The 17,738-nt window shown below is 39.8% G+C and overlaps 1 protein-coding gene across 1 annotated transcript; it reads right to left on the bottom strand.

The window, feature by feature from the left end:
• Positions 1-946: 946 nt before the first annotated feature.
• Positions 947-9,598, bottom strand: chrm3b (cholinergic receptor, muscarinic 3b). The gene is made up of 6 exons (XM_087845056.1): positions 9,572-9,598; positions 5,168-5,289; positions 4,668-4,765; positions 3,544-3,839; positions 1,573-2,276; positions 947-1,461 (listed from the first exon to the last, which is right to left on the bottom strand). The coding sequence occupies exons 2-6, from the start codon at positions 5,280-5,282 to the stop codon at positions 947-949; spliced, it is 1,728 nt and encodes a 575-aa protein (XP_087701182.1). The 5' UTR covers positions 5,283-5,289; positions 9,572-9,598.
• Between the last annotated feature and the right edge of the window lie 8,140 nt (positions 9,599-17,738).

Genomic DNA, 17,738 nt, shown 5'->3' with positions numbered 1-17,738 from the left:
AAGATTTCAAGACAGTTTGTGTGAAAAAATGGATCAAAGATCACACCCAAGCAATGCATGCAGCTAGTTGTACTAAGTATTATATAAATTTCAGTAAGCATGCTCAATACTTATTCCCTGTATCATTCTGTATTATTACACATTATTATTTGAATTGAATCCAGGAAACTTATAGATCCTTCAAGATTGTCATTTCATAAATGAAACTAAAATCAATCTACTTGAACATCGTAGTTATTAGGACCAACAAATAAAAATACAGTGTGTCATGAAGTAAGTGCCAAAGTGAAGGTCAGAGATTTTACACAAAGTCATTTTATGGGCTCAAACTTTGCAAATATTCAAGTTTCTAAAGATTTTATTTTTATTTTTATTTTTTTAAGTTAAACTGAGAGTTGTTTTTTCACTGAAACTGATTGTTTGGCCACAGGGTGGAGAAACTGTTTAATCCATGAGTTATTTGGACATGTGGGCAATGATACACCCACCAAAAACATTGAAGGTGATATATTCTAGTGATTCATCTGTATTACTATGTAATATCTGGTGACCAGTTTTTTTATGGATATGATGCTAAATACATGAAACGTGATTATTTGGAGTATCTGTGGAAGATAATTATCCATTCCAAATGTAGACAGAAGCAATGAAGATACAATATTTTGGACGATAGGTTTTTCTACTACAGTAGCTTGGTAAAAAAGCAAGAATACAATAACATTCAAATTAACTGTATTTATATATAGCACCAAATCACAGCAACAGTTGCCTCAAGGAGCTTTATATTGTAATGTAAAAACCCTACAATAATAACTACACAAATAAATTAATAGAACACAAAAAGATTTGTGAGGGTGAATTTCAATTAATTATGTTTCCATTAAAGTTAAGGCGTCCAACTCTGAATGTGGATTAGAAAGTGCAGCTTTAAACAAAGATCCACACTCTACATGGGGTCTTTCTTATGGAATACCACAGCCTGTCTCTGATAGAAATGAGGCTTGTTCTTTCTTTGATTCCACTGACACATTAAAATATCTCTAAAGGTTGTCCTGAAGGTCTTGTTGCACAAGGCATAGCACATGGGGTTGACTGTGCTGTTAACATAACACAACCAGTAGCCCAGAGCCCAGAGAGTTTCAGGGATACAGTCCTGACAAAAAGTATTGACCAAAACCATGATATTATATGGTAACCATGTTGTAATGAAGGCAAACAGAATGGCGCTAAGTGTCCTTGCAGCTTTTTTCTCATTTGCCTTTTTTTCGTTCTTGCGCTTGCTGATCTCTGTCTTGGCCTTGGAGGCAAAGCGTTTGGCCACTGCAGCGTCTTTCATGGTGATAGCTGTAGGTGACGGGTCAGCAGAACAGGAGGTTGCTGCATTTGATCCTCTTGGACTTATGTTTGTAGACAGGGGATATTTTTCCTTGTTTTCCTTCCCCTTTCTAGACTTCTTACCATCTATATAGATATATTAAACATCAAAAGTGACATGTAATGAACATTAAACATCATCAGGTATTTATTTATATATTATGAAAACAAAGACCACTAAATAGGTCTATGTCCAACCTTTTGAAGATCTTGCATCGACTTCTGCCTCTGAACCTGACTGGTCTTCTGAATCCCAGGCCTCGTTATTGTTAAAGCTGTCACAGCTACTCTGTTCTGCTGCTGGTGATGTGGCATTTAATCTCTTGGATGCATGGTGAACTGGCAGAAGAGATGAAATCTCAAAGCAGAACATGCTGCATTTCCCTCTACTTTCTACGCCTCCTGGTAGGCTTGCGTTGTTCTTCTCAGAAGACAAATAATTTAGTCCATAGCTGCTGTATTTTTGGGACCTCACCTGGTGAAGCATAGCTGCTGAGATATTCTGGTTGTTGGGTGCACTTTCTGTACCTTTTTTTCCACTACTACCGCTTTCATGTGGAGCCTGATTTGGGTTGTTCCCTGACCCAGATCCCTTGAGACCCTGTACATCTTTAGCTCGCTTCTCTGTCTCCTGATATATCTTCCAGAACAGGATTGCCATAATAGTTACTGGCAAGTAGAAGGCAGCAATAGCTGTACAAAATGTAATTATAGGCTCAGACAAGAACTGAATATAGCACTCGTTTGGCTGTACTGTCCGCTCGCCCACGATGTACTGCCAGAACAGAATGGCTGGGGCCCACAGAATAAAAGAGATAGACCAGGCTAATCCAATCATGGTCATGGCCCGCTTGGTTGTTCGTTTGGCCCGGTAAGTCAGTGGTCTGGTCACAGAAAAATACCTAAGAGGATACAAAAAGAAGGCAGGCAACTATTCAAAGCTGTTCAGAGTCAAAAGAATTAGATATTTTCAAACCCATGACGCTCATGAAAGCTTTGTCATGGCCATGGATACATTTCCATCATAAAGCATGGAAATGTTTGCGATTCCAATACATGTTTTATGTATTTATTTTTAAATCATTAAAATTTATACATCAAAATACATGACCGTAGATAGTAGGGGTGCAAGGATAGACAAAATTCACGGTTCGGTTCGGTTCGATACTTTGGTGTCACGGTTCTATATTTTTTCAATGCAAAAAAAATGTTCATGCCTTTTTAATTTGTCATTGATTAAAATTATAAATATATATTTTAACCCAAAAGTACAGTTTTTAAATTTAATGTTGCTGAAACAACAAAGGGATAAAATAATAAATCTATCTGATCGAGAAATCACTCATCTTTGGAAAAGAGAGTTTGTTACAGAGAAATGGCTCTTTCCAAAATAAAAGCTATACTATACGCTTCTTCTGGGCTATATTCTCAGCAGCATATTAAACATATCAGGTCCCCTTAAGGAGAATCATGTGCTAACGGCTGTCTAAATGACTCGGGTAAAGTTTGTAGCATGCGTGCTTGTTTTTGTCTGCTTCCACTTGTCTTTGCACGAGGATGATGTCGGCGTAAATGTGCAGTCATATTCGTTGTGTTCCCACTAGTGCTGTCAGCGTTAATCTGAACACGGCAAATCTCCGTTAACGAGCTACCGCGGATCGCCCCGTGCATGGGGCTGGACAGCGTCAACACGTTAACGAGCTAACTGCGCTAACGCACTAGTTCCCACCAATGTAATTGAGCATTGCGTGGCACATCCGACATACTGTTTTACTTTTGTCCATGACGCGCTTACCTTCAGGGTCATACGTCACATGAAAACCAAAATAGTTCCAAACGCCAGATCTGAATGAGGGTGGGGGAGGTTCAATTTGCCATGTTGCAACAAGAGCTTAACTTCTGTCTTGCTAGCTTGCGCTGCGCTCAGTGAATCTGCGTTCGACTACTCCGCCTAGGCTGCACTGTCGAGCGCAGATCCACTGAGCGCTCAACACAGACAGCATCGTCAGAAGAAAAGTTGATAAAATAAATTAAAAATTTTGTATTGTTCGATACATATGCGTACCGAACTGAAAGCACTGTATCGAACGGTTCAATATCGATACAAGCATCGTTGCACCCCTGGTAGATAGATTTACTTTACTGAATTTTTTTTAAAATTCAACTTACCTGTCAAAGCTGATGACTAGCAGATTCATGACAGAGGCATTACTGGCCACATAGTCTATTGCAAGCCACAGGTCACAAACAACTGGTCCCAGGGCCCACTGGTCCATGATGATGTAGGTGGTATACAGATTCATAGACAGCGTTCCAATGGTCAGGTCAGCAAAGGCTAGGCTCAGCAGATAGTAATTGTTCACTGTCTTCAGTGCCTTATTTACCTTGAACGACACCAACACTAGGATGTTGCCAACAATAGTGACAAGAGAAAGTGATCCAGTGAGGAGGACAATTATGATGACCTGAAGGTGAAGACGTAAGCAAAAATCAAAAACGAACTGTTTCTTTAAACTAGCCATTGTGCAGTAAATGATCTATTACTCTATATAGTTCCTCCAAACCTATAACACCTTTAGGATAAATGAGGAACATACAGAAAATTATTCACTTGTCAAGCAATGGTTCAGGTGACATCCTGCATCCTGCATCACTGTCAGTTTAACATTATATTACATGTGGAACAGTTTTGTTTGGCAATAATATCTAAATCTGAACAAAACAAAAATGTAACCATACTTGTAAAAAGTCTCTTTATGAAAATAAATTTTCATGTATGCAAAGTTTGCCCCGGAATATCTACTGTACGCAAAAATTTCAAAGGAGCCATCGAGCCCCTAGACCAGCGGTTCCCAACCCCTGGGCCTTGGACCGGTACCGGTCCGTGAGTCGTTTGGTACCGGGCCGCGAGAGTTGAGGCTCAGGTGTGAAATGTATAGTTTTCAGGGTTTTTATCGGTTTTCAGCGTTATTTTGTTATCGTTTTTATTGTTAACTCGGTTTTCCTGGGTGTTTTCACGTGTGTTATGAATAAATCTTCTTTTTTTCGGTACCGGTACTAGTTTTATTTTGCTGTATTTATCCGCGACACCTTAAAGGCCGGTCCGTGAAAATATTGTCGGTCCGTGGCACAAAAAAGGTTGGGGACCGCTTCCCTAGACCCATGAGCTGAATTTTTGGTGGTAGTTAGAATTCCATGACTTGGTACTGAAGCAATGGAATTCATACAGTGAAGCCCTAAAACAGATCTAATAAGATCAAAGTTAAAAGTAGAACTGTTGCCACAACAGTTACCTGCCAGATTGTATGCCCTCCTAATGGATTAAACTCATCTGGAGGCAGCATTAATGTTCTGTTTTCTGCTGAATTGCCCATACTCTGGTAGGAGCCACCTGAAAATGTGGAGAATATTATTATTGTGAATCAATTTTCTCAACTAATAAAATAACCTAATTTGGAAAAAACAAAACAATGATTTTAAATTATTGTGCCTACAAATCATATTTCCATTTCAGCCACAATTCTTTTCTCAGCCTTACATTATTATCTCTCTGTCACCAGCCTAAAGTCAAGTGGCTTTCTGTTACATTTTGGTATTTTTTGCTTTTTTAGTTCTTTGACTGTCCTTCGTATGTCTTCTTTTTCCTGCACGCATTGTCCTGCAGGAATATAGGCATAATCTTAAGTTCTTTTGTTTTCTTTAATTTCCTATTCCCTGCACGTGTTCTTTCAGATAGAATATCATTTAACATGTACACATATAATTTACACAGCTTTACAGTTGTGCATAGTACCTAAGATAGCAGAGTCAGCTTTGATGATGGTATCTGGCTGGTCTCTCAAACCAGGAAATCTGCTGGTAAGGAAGTAGACAGGATCAGTGCTGGAGGTCAGGTTCATTGTGACCATGACACATCTGAAAGAAAAAACAGAATAATCATTTTAATACATAAAAATTAACGATTAAGGAATTCAGCTGATACTTTTACAAATGACAATAAGGTACCATTTCAGTCAGCCAAGACATGTTACTTTATCCAGACTATCCAGTCCAGCTTGTCAGCATTAGCAAGGTGCAATCATATGATTTACTGATACACCTGATCATTGGTGCAAAGTGACAGACTAATAAATTACTAGCATTCACTCACCAAAGCACATAAATGTCTTGGACTGTTGGTACCTCAAATCAATTAGATTGCTCCAAATATCACAAACCAAACTGAGAGGTCCAGTTCAGTGACTCCAGTTGACTGAGATGAGTAGTGGTGTGCCATACTACACATTCTGATGCTGATACCAAATAAATACAAAGATGGTATTGCCTATACCAATACAGATACAAGCATTTCATATCAACTTATAAAGTCAGCTTAGGGAAGAGTATAAATCAATCGTGCTGATATCAGTCTGATACCATTACCATCATTGGTATCGATATTGTCGATGTTTAGATCGATCCACCCACCTACAGGGTGAGTCCTAGCAAGCAGTTTGGAAATAGCTACATGTCAATCACACAGAAAAGTCTGAAAAGTAATTGATTGCCCTATTGTGATTACCTCGGTTTTGGAATCACCCTCAATTTACCTTTAGAGGTACCAGTGTTATTGGCACTTTCATGTTGGCTTCATTTTTCAGCCTTAGAGGTTACGAGGTTACGAGGTTACTTGGTTGTTCCCGATTCACACCGAAGATCATGTAAGGGAGGAGGGAACAAAGTAAATAATTATCTAAAGGTCATAAGCATTACACATATCTTTACAAACTGGTTACTTTGGACAGTGTTGGAGAGTAACGGAATACATGTACCGCCGTTACGTATTTAAAATACAAAATATGAGTAACTGTATTCCGTTACAGTTACCGTTTAAAAAGGTGGTATTTAGAATACAGTTACTTTGTTGAAATAAATGGATTACACGGCGGTACTTCCCTGTTTCATATTGTGGCGGGTCAGGACTGTTTGGGTTTTGTTTGACAGCTACGTTCTGTTGTTCCAGGCGGCAGCGTTACGGTTGCCATGGTTACAGGGTGATGCTCTCTCTCTGCGTGTTGTGCCTTGTTGTTGTTGTGCTAAGCTAATAGGGAGAATGTAGCATCATAGGCAGTGTAGTCCGTGCTGCAGGGAGAATGGACTGCCATACTCGTTATGTGTCTGTGAGCGAGGGAGGGAGAAAAAGGCGAGTGGAAATGTATGAGCTGTCATCGAGCGGAAACGAGAGCTGGAAGCATGTAAATATAATAATAACCACTGCAGCCAACAAGAGTGCCTAACGAGCCCAGTTGTAAGTAAGCTATTAAGACTCGACTGTACACCGTGTTCATGTTTTCCTCCAAAAACAATAAGTTCCGTTGGAGCAGCCTTTCAACACCTCTCTCTGTCTCTTGCTAGCAAAGTTGACTCAGACAACAAAGTAAAGCTAGTTTTCAGCTAAGAGCCTGACACGAACCTGACGTATTAGCCAGAGGTCCCTTTACTACGGTTCGGTGCCGCGGACCTTCAGTAACAGTAATAAATCACAGCAATAGTACATTCATGTAGTTGTAAAAAGCATGATAACAAATTAAGTAATCCAAAGTATTCAGAATACGTTACTCTCATTGAGTAACGTAACGGAATACGTTACAGAATACATTTTGGGGCATGTAATCTGTAATCTGTAATCTGTACTGGAATACATTTTAAAAGTAACCTTCCCAACACTGACTTTGGATAGTTTCTCTCTTCATAAGGACTTTATAATGGTCAGATTCTTTTTAATAACTCATCCATTTAGATACTAGTAAGGTAAAAACTTAGAGCGGTGGCTGCTTTGATTGGCTCTTGCGCAACATTTTTCTACTCCTACTTAAATCTAAAAGCACTTTTGCTAAAAGTCATTCACTAGTTTACACATAGTCACAACTGTTTATTCTATATGCACAGCATATGTGTAAGGCATTTTCCCAATCACACATTCACATACACATGGATACATTAAGAGTTTAGTTTCTTGCTCAGTCTGCTTTAATGTGCGGATCGGAGAAGCCCAGTGTGAAACTGTGAAAAGAGCTTCCCAAAAGAAATTCCTGTATTGGAACCATAGCTTTTCTTTCTTTGGTACTCCCTTTGGCACCATCTTGTGGTCATTGTGAATAGCAGTATTGCAAAGGATGTGAGCCTGTAATAATCGCTGTGGTTACACATGGGGGTCACTAAGGAGCTTCCTTTTTGCTCAGTGGTTCATAGACCGAGCATCGCAGCGCAATAATCCTTTTAATCCTTGCTTTATATGGCTTCATTTCTAAGCTGCTTGCTTTTTGACTATCTTTTGGGACTGAGTACTGTATCTGTGATCATGTCTGTACAGTACTGTTTCTCTAAGCTGCTCATATGTTATTGTTATTTTACTTCTGTAATAATACAATTTGCTTCCTTTTATGTTTTACAAATATTTGCATATTTTTCACAATTAAACCCTACCAAATACAACAAATCATCTGTGCCTTAGAGGATGCATTGATAAAGGATATAACAAGCTAGCTATGTAGTTGAAAATATATTACTGTCAGAAACTTGTAATGAGGACAGCATAAATTCAGTCAAGGCTGAAACAAGTGAATCGCCTTAGAACTTAGAACTTTTTTATTGTTATTGTACAGTTGAATGCACAGCAAAATTAGGTAGCAAGACTACAAAGGTGCAGAAGTAAAGAAAACAATATACAATAAACTCCCACACTGTGGGAGTTTGTACATGGGCATCATAACAGGCTACGGTGATTAAGGATAGGGATGGTAATTGCACATCTGCCAAAATATTGCACAGGGAATAGCGGCAAGTACTTCTTAGTAGATCTATAAGAGGTATATATTTAAACATGCTTCTTTATGTATGAAAAACATAGTCAGCCATCCTTTGTTCACTGAGTGACTGCAGACATGTAGAACATGACCTGCTACCAATCCAACAAGAGCCCAGTAAAACAGTAAAACTCTTAATAGAAGAACAAATTCAAACTTCCCAGCTTACTAGGTAAGATCCTTCATCATGTTTGACCTCTGTCTGTCTGCCACAGCATCCTCTTAACCTGCCTCACTGAAACCTGAACTTATTTTATCAACAGGACGCTGTAATGTAAAGTCAGAGTGTAATCTTGCACAGGATCAGTGTGCAATACCTACATACTTTCTCCTGTTCAAATAGTGAAACATCACATTGAATTTTAGTGCTACAGGTCCGACATACAATGGTCGACCTAATCCTTCCAATCATAACATAAACTATTAGATGGCATCAAACACGGCCACACTGAAAGCCAGTTGGTGGTTTGTAACATCAGTTCTTATTTCATCTTTTCTCCAACACAGTTTTAAAAAACTGTGAAAACAGAGTTGTTTACTTATTTTCGATACTCAGTTGAACGTGAAAAGAACAAGTGACATATTAAATGTATGTTTTCACATTTACTATACATTTACGTTTAAATCCTGTTGCTTTTCACAACCCAAATTACATGAAAAAAACAACCCCTCTCTTTCAAAGCATTCCTGGCATCCTTTTTAGATTTTGACACTTTTTGCTGCATACAAACCGCGAGTCACCTTGTATATGTTGACTATAAAATTAGAGCAAACCTTCTCTAGATACATTTTGATTGTCCTTAGTATTAGATACGCAAGACAGCATTTCCACAAAAGCTGACAAACACTGAGAAATATTTGAACAGTATTATAGCCTCACCATCCATCGCATTGGTGATTCTGGCATAGATTAGCATAGCCTGTAAAGAATAGATGACATTACTAATACAGGCTGTACTAATTAAAGCCAGAAACATCATTTCATCACAGAAAATCTCTTTGGCTGGTGTTCTTAGAACTGATGATAATCTTGTAGAAGAGAAGCATTTTAGCCTTTCAGCTGAAGAGTTACTTTTACATAAACAAGTCAACAAAACACACATTAAAATAGAAGAATCAACTAAAATGGTAAGTACTTAATCTTAAAGACAGTACATGAAAATACTCTGCACATGCAAATCCTTTCCAATAAGTTATGAATGAAATCAAAGACAGTCTCCTTGACTTTACTTTAAAAATTTGCATTTAAAAACAATGAGAAACCTCTCACTAGTTACTTAAGGAATAGTAAATGACTGTATTTATAAAACCCTAACTATTAGACATTGAATTACACATTGAATTGCTCTTACCTATCCACTCTTGTCTCAGTATCTACTGTGATATCCTGATGGGAAACTTAGCTCTACTCATGCAGCATAGAGTTTTCTTCTGTAGTTCAGTTGGTGAGTGACGGCATCCTCCAGCTCCGCCTTTGACCAAAGCTTTGCTTCTTTCTGCAGGGGAGGTTTTTAGAAGAGCACTTTTACAAGTTAGAGTTAACTAGAAGATCTGACCAAGAAACTGTCAGATAATAAAATGACCTTATGAACTAAAAAAGATACAAACTGAGAAATAAATGGAATATATCTTTATGCATGATCAGTCATCCATCCCAAAATGTTGATTCTGTTCATCTGGAAAATGCTACATGAACAGAATCAACCAAATTATAGGAAGATAACACTAACTTTTGAAAGAACAAAAGCCCCTTTTCCATTAGTACCCACTCACACCAACTAGACACAGCTTGCCATGACATAACAATTTAGAACCACCTTATGTCCGTCGTCATTGTCATAGCAACATATATGAGCATCCCACATGAACAAAGCAATAAATGTGGGCGTCGAGGCAAGAATATACCTGCTGCTCGGTCTGTGGCTTTTTGTCAGACTTGGAGACCTCTGTGTTGTTTTTGTAGCAATTTCCCCGATTTTAAAAATGGCAAACCGTGGCGAGCCGTGCCGAGGAGGTACTAATTGGAAAAGATTAGTTTTCTGTTCTCCTCGAGAGGTTGAAACTACTGAAACTGACGTAACCTGATATTTGTCCATAACTTTTTAAGCAATTTACTAGAAAAAAATGTCGTCAAAAGACAAAAAGTACACGACCATCTATTATGGGTATACCTGACTGGTGGTAAGTTGCATTAAACTGTAGATATCTGCAGTATAAAACACAGGACTGGATACACCTTAAAACCAATTATTTAAAACATCAGCAATGTAAAAAAAACAAATAAAGGAAAAGTAATGTAATATAAAGTAACACAGTGTGGCTTTGAACCCGTGTGTGAAACACTTTTGTCGAAGTGGGAAAAATGACAGGAAGATCTTACTTTGTTCTCCCTCTGTCTCACACACACACACACACACCTACACACACACACACACACACACACACACACACACACACACACACACACACACACACACACACACACACACACACACACACACACACACACACACACACACACACACACACACACAGTCCTTCCAATTTGAAGACTGTCCTGACCATATAAGGACATATGATTGTGTCACTTGCAAGCCAATGGCTGCATTCTCATGACACCAAACACGCAAGATCTGTGTCCAAAATAAAATTTAGCTGTAAATAACAATCTGACTTCCAACACTTTCCCCTATTTGCTTACTAAGTACCTTTTAGCTAGAAACATGAGGCAGAGATATATTTCCCCCCAGAGAGGCCTGGAAGCTGAAGGAAGCACATAAAAATACCTACAAGACACAACAAAGCTCAGCAATTCAAAGCAGTTAATGTGGTCTACAATAAAGCTACCAGACCAAACTACTAGATTAATTACAACACTACTCAAGTTCAACTGTGCAATTTTTACCCTTTATACACTTACCAGTTACACCTAGTCACAGTTCCCCATACCAGCCTCTGAAAAAGTCATGTGTTCAGTAAGGTCAGAAACCCTAGACACAAATACAACGATGAAGCTCCACCACAGAGTTTATGCTCCCAAGTCTTAGTCATTTAGTACAATTTAGTCTCAACCCTAGGCTTCAGACAGCTACTTCTGCTGAGTATTTATGCACCAATTCTACCTCCACCAAAAAGCAACTAGAAACCAGCAATTTTCTAGAAACCAGGGAGAAAGAGAAAACATGGTTGGTCTTCTATAGAGATCAACCACTTAAGCATGCTAAAATGGATGCATGGCTCACAGACTTGTAGCTATACTAAGAACACGTTAAACCCTAAATTCGTGGGTCTAACAGCAGAGCAAAAGACTAACTCTGCTCTCTTCTAACATCAACCACAGAATAACTAAATAATGTAACAAATCCTAACGAATGCTATCTTGTGTGGAAGTTCCTAAGATATTAGTCACAATGCTAAGTATCATAACTACTCAAGAAGCAACTCAAGTTATCCAGTAACACTGACTCAATTTCAATCTCCCCAATGAGTCTAAAGATCCTTGATCAGATCACATTTCTATATTTCATTAGTAGGGAAGGGTTCCATCTTTATAAAGCGGCAATAATGCTGTGTGGATTGAGACTGAACAGTGGTTTCATATGAACCAAGTGAAGTTTACTTCAGAAGATTTATTCATTAACAAATGTGCTACAAGGGACCATTTGGATCTTCTCTAAGCTACCATTATCCAAAGTTAAAAATTCATACAAAGACATAAATAAAATCTATTTTTTGCACATTATCTACAAGTTTTTAAATTCAAAACAAAGTAAAACATATAAACTACTGGTCATAAATTTTAGAACACTCCATTTTTCCAGTTTTTTTTTTTTTGAAAATTAAACAGTTTAATGTCTCATTAAACTGAAACTGAAACTGAAAACTCTGAAATGAAAACATAGCTTATTTGTGGTGCTTCCAGTGCTTCCCTCCCCATCCCCAACTGCCTCCCGCCTCCTCCTCCGTCTTGTAATTGGAAGGTTGCCGGTTCGAGTCCCGGCTTGGACAGTCTCGGTCGTTGTGTCCTTGAGCAAGACACTTCACCTACTGGTGGTGGTCAGAGGGCCCGGTGGCGCCAGTGTCCGGCAGCCTCGCCTCTGTCAGTGCGCCCCAGGGAAGCTGTGGCTACAATGTAGCTGCCATCACCAGTGTGTGAATGTGTGTGTGGGAGGATGACTGGTTGTGTAAAGCGCTTTGGGGTCCTTAGGGACTAGTAAAGCGCTATACAAATACAGGCCATTAACCATTTAGATCAGCATGCAGCAACATCACATATGAGTGGGTGGTATGAAGGGGGCGGGGGACCGGGAGGAGGAGTTGTCTATCTGGGATTGGGATTGGATTTCCCAGTCTGCATGCCAAATATCCTTGGGCAAGATACTAACCCCAAGTTGGCCTCCGAAGCATTCATCGGAGTGTGAATGTGTGCGCATGTTGGTTAGATTGCACTCGAGTTTAGAAGTGCTTGTATGAGTGAGTGTGAATGGGGTGAATGAGACATATTGTAAACTGCACTTTGAGTACTCAGGGAGAGTAGAAAAGCGCTATATAAGAATCAGTCCATTTACCATTTACATAAAGGCAGAGTAATGTGAGTTTCATGCAAAAACTGTGTCCTTTCTTGGATATATACTCGAGAGTGGGCAGTTGAAGACTAACCCAGAAAAGGTAGGAGCAGTGGTGGAGTAGCCCACCTCAACTTCTCACAAGCACTTGCAAAGGTTTTTGGGATTTGCAAATTTCAAGAATTACAGCCAAGATTGTGGTAAATGATTAATGGACTGGTTCTTGTATAGTGCTTTTCTACTCTATCTAAGCCACAGGTGTCGAACTCCAGGCCTCAAGGGCCGCTGTCCTGCTTGTTTTCCAACTAACCTGCCCTGTTAGCTTCTTATTAGCAACGCACACCTGATCCAGGTAATCAGCAGCAGGTGGGGCAGGGATATCACAAAAACAAGCAGGATACTGGCCTTCGAGGACTGGAGTTTGACACCCTTGATCTAAGCACTCAAAGCACTTTACGCAACATGCATCAATTATCCATTCACACCCATCCGCACAAGCATTTTTTTCTAAGTGCTTTCAATTCAATTCAATTCAATTTTATTTATATAGCGCCAAATCACAACAAATGTCGCCTCAAGGCGCTTCATAGATACAGAGAAAAGCCCAACAATCATATGACCCCCTATGAGCAAGCACTTTGGCGACAGTGGGAAGGAAAAACTCCCTTTTAACAGGAAGAAACCTCCGGCAGAACCAGGCTCAGGGAGGGGCGGCCATCTGCTGCGACCGGTTGGGGTGAGAGAAGGAAGACAGGATAAAAGACATGCTGTGGAAGAGAGACAGAGATTAATAACAGATATGATTCAATACAGAGAGGTCTATTAACACATAGTGAGTGAGAAAGGTGACTGGAAAGGAAAAACTCAATGCATCATGGGAATCCCCCGGCAGCCTACATCTATTGCAGCATAACTAAGGGAGGATTCAGGGTCACCTGGTCCAGCCCTAACTATATGCTTTAGCAAAAAGGAAAGTTTTAAGCCTAATCTTAAAAGTAGAGATAGTGTCTGTCTCCCGAATCCAAACTGGAAGCTGGTTCCACAGAAGAGGGGCCTGAAAACTGAAGGCTCTCCCTCCCATTCTACTTTTAAATACTCTAGGAACAACAAGTAGGCCTGCAGAGTGGGAGCGAAGTGCTCTAATAGGGTGATATGGTACTACAAGGTCATTAAGATAAGATGGGGCCTGATTATTTAAGACCTTGTATGTGAGGAGCAGGATTTTGAATTCAATTCTGGATTTAACAGGAAGCCAATGAAGGGAAGCCAAAACAGGAGAAATATGCTCTCTCTTTCTAGTCCCTGTCAGTACTCTTGCTGCAGCATTTTGGATTAGCTGAAGGCTTTTCAGTGAGTTTTTTGGACATCCTGATAATAATGAATTGCAGTAGTCCAGCCTGGAAGTAATAAATGCATGAACTAGTTTTTCAGCATCACTCTGAGACAGGATATTTCTAATTTTAGAGATGTTGCGCAAATGGAAGAATGCAGTCTTACATATTTGTTTAATATGTGCGTTGAAGGACATATCCTGGTCAAAAATGACTCCAAGGTTCCTCACAGTGTTACTGGAGGCCAAGGTAATGCCATCCAGAGTAAGAATCTGGTTAGATACCATATTTCTAAGCTTTTCAGCGCCGAGTACAATGACCTCAGTTTTATCTGAGTTAAGAAGCAGAAAGTTAGTGGCCATCCAAGTCTTTATGTCTTTAAGACATTCCTGCAGTTTAACTAATTGGTGTGTGTTATCTGGCTTCATGGACAGATAGAGCTGGGTGTCATCTGCATAGCAGTGAAAATGTATGCTATGTCTTCTAATGATGCTGCCTAGGGGAAGCATGTATAATGTAAACAGAATTGGTCCTAGCACTGAACCCTGTGGAACTCCATAATTAACCTCAGTGTGTGAAGAGGACTCTCCATTTACATGCACAAATTGGAGTCTATTAGATAGATATGATACAAACCACTGCAGTGCAATACCTGTAATACCTACAGCATGTTCTAATCGCTCTAACAGGATATTATGGTCAACAGTATCGAATGCTGCACTAAGGTCAAGAAGGACAAGCACAGAGATGAGTCCACTGTCAGAGGCCATAAGAAGATCATTTGTAACCTTCACTAAAGCTGTTTCTGTGCTGTGATGAACTCTGAAACCTGACTGAAACTCTTCAAATAAACCATTCCTCTGCAGATGACCTGTTAGCTGTTTGACAACTACTCTTTCAAGGATTTTTGATATGAAAGGAAGGTTGGAGATTGGCCTATAATTAGCTAAGACTGCTGGGTCTAGAGATGGCTTTTTGAGTAAAGGTTTAACTGCAGCCACCTTGAAGGCCTGTGGTACATAGCCGATTATTAGAGATAGGTTGATCATATATAAGATCAAAGAATTAATCAATGGCAGGACTTCTTTGAGCAGTTTTGTAGGAATGGGGTCTAAAAGACACGTTGATGGTTTGGAGGAAGTAATTATTGAAGTTAACTCAGAAAGATCGATTGGAGAAAAAGAGTCTAACTTAACATCAATGGAACTAAGAGTAGCTGTTGATAATATTACATCTGTGGGATGATTATTGGTAATTTTTTCTCTAATGATAAAAATTTTATTTGTGAAGAAGTTCATGAAGTCATCACTAGTTAACGTTAAAGGGATGGTTGGCTCAAAAGAGCTCTGACTTTTTGTCAGCCTGGCTACAGTGCTGAAGAGAAACCTGGGGTTGTTCTTATTTTCTTCAATCAGTGATGAGTAGTAAGCTGTTCTGGCTTTGCGGAGGGCTTTCTTATAAAGCAACAAACTATTTCTCCAGGCTAAATGATGATCCTCTAAATTTGTGACACGCCATTTCCTCTCCAGATTACGAGTCATCTGCTTTAGGGTACGTGTTTGAGAATTATACCACGGGGTCAGGTACTTCTGATTAGAGACCTTAGTTTTCACTGGAGCTACAGTATCCAGAGTCGTACGTAGTGAGGAGGTGAAATTATTAACAAGATAATCGACCTCTGTTGGGGTAGCGTTCAGATAGCTGCTCTGCTCTGTGTTGGTACAGGGCATTGACGATGATAACAGTGGCTGGATTATATTCTTAAACTTAGTTACAGCGCTTTCAGAAAGACATCTACTTTGATAAAGTCCACTCTCCAGTGCTGCGTAATCAATTATTGTAAATGTAAATGTTATCAAGAAATGATCAGACAGGAGAGGGTTTTCAGGAAACACTGTTAAATGTTCAGTTTCTATGCCATATGTCAAAACAAGATCTAGAGTGTGATTAAAGTGGTGGGTGGGTTCTTTTACATTTTGAGAGAAACCAATTGAGTCTAACAACAGATTAAATGCCATGTTGAGGCTGTCATTTTTAGCATCAACATGGATGTTAAAATCACCCACAATAATTATTTTATCTGAGCTCAGAACTAAATTAGATATAAAGTCTGAGAAATCAGACAGAAACTCTGTGTAAGGCCCAGGTGGACGATAGATGATAACAAGTAAGACTGGTTTCTGAGTTTCACAGCTGGGGTGGACAATGTTAAGCATCAGGCTTTCAAATGAATTAAAAGTCTGTCTTGGTCTTTCATTAATTAATAGACTGGTGTGAAAAATTGCTGCCAAACCGCCCCCTCGACCTGTGCTTCGAGATTTCTGGTAGTTAGAATGACTCGGGGGTGTTGATTCATTTAAACTAACATAATCATCCTGCTGCAACCAGGTTTCTGTAAGGCAGAGTAAATCAATTTGTTGATCAATTATTAAGTCATGTACTAACAGAGACTTGGAGGAGAGAGACCTAATATTTAATAATCCACATTTCACTGTTTTACTCTTTGGTTCAGATGTGGATACTGTATTGTTCTTTCTTTGTAAATGTTTAAGTTGTTTGTTGCTGGTTTTTAGTTTGTTTTTTGTCTTTTTGGAAGCAGACACAGTCTCTATGGAGATGGGTTTTTGGGGGGGTAGCAGGAGGAGAGAAGCTGCAGAGAGGCGTGTAAGACTGCAACTCTGCTTCCTGGTCCCAACTCTGGATAGTCATGTTTTGAGGGGTTTAATAAATTTGTCGATATTTCTAGAAATGAGAGCTGCTCCATCCAAAGTGGGATGGATGCCATCTCTCCTAACAAGACCAGGTTTCCTCCAGAAGGTTTGCCAATTATCTATGAAGCCCACATCATTTCTGGGACACCACTCAGACAGCCAGCAATTTAAGGAGAACATGCGGCTAAACATGTCACTCCTGGTCTGATTGGGGAGGGGACCAGAGAAAACTACAGAGTCCGACATTGTTTTGGCAAAGTTACACACCGATTCAATATTGATTTTAGTGACCTCCGATTGGCGTAACCGGGTGTCATTACTGCCGACATGAATTATGATTTTACTGAATTTACGTTTACCCTTAGCCAGCAGTTTTAAATTTCCTTCAATGTCGCCTGCTCTGGCCCCTGGAAGACAATTGACTATGGTTGCCGGTGTCTCTAGCTTCACATGTCTGAGAACAGAATCACCAATTACCAGAGTTTGACCCCCAGCGGGTGTGTCACCGAGTGGGGAAAAACGGTTAGACACATGAACGGGTTGGTGGTGTACCTGGGGCTTCTGTTTAGGACTATGCTTCCTCCTCACTGTCACCCAGCCGTCTTCTTTCCGCAGCTGCTTGGGATTTGCCGGGGAACAGCTAGCGGGGCCTACGCTATCTTCGGCTGCACCAGCTACAGGGGCCTGGCTAGCTAAGGGTGAGAGAAGGGTGCAAAGCCGAGTCTCCAGATCAGTAATCCTGGCCTCCAGAGCTGCAAATATGCTACATTTGTTACAGATATCATTACTGCTAAAGGAGGCCGAGGAGTAACTAAACATCTGACACAATGAGCAAGAAAGTGCAGAAGGGACAGGTGAAGTAGCCATGGTGCTAACGGGTCGGCTACGAGCTAAGCTAGCGAAACAGTACAG

The sequence above is a fragment of the Neolamprologus brichardi genome, chromosome 8 (assembly GCF_056152115.1).
Source record: "Neolamprologus brichardi isolate AB-2024 chromosome 8, ASM5615211v1, whole genome shotgun sequence".
NCBI classification, from domain to species: Eukaryota; Metazoa; Chordata; class Actinopteri; order Cichliformes; family Cichlidae; genus Neolamprologus; species Neolamprologus brichardi.
Note: the sequence above shows the minus strand (reverse complement) of the source record. Positions and strands in the feature narration are given on the sequence as shown.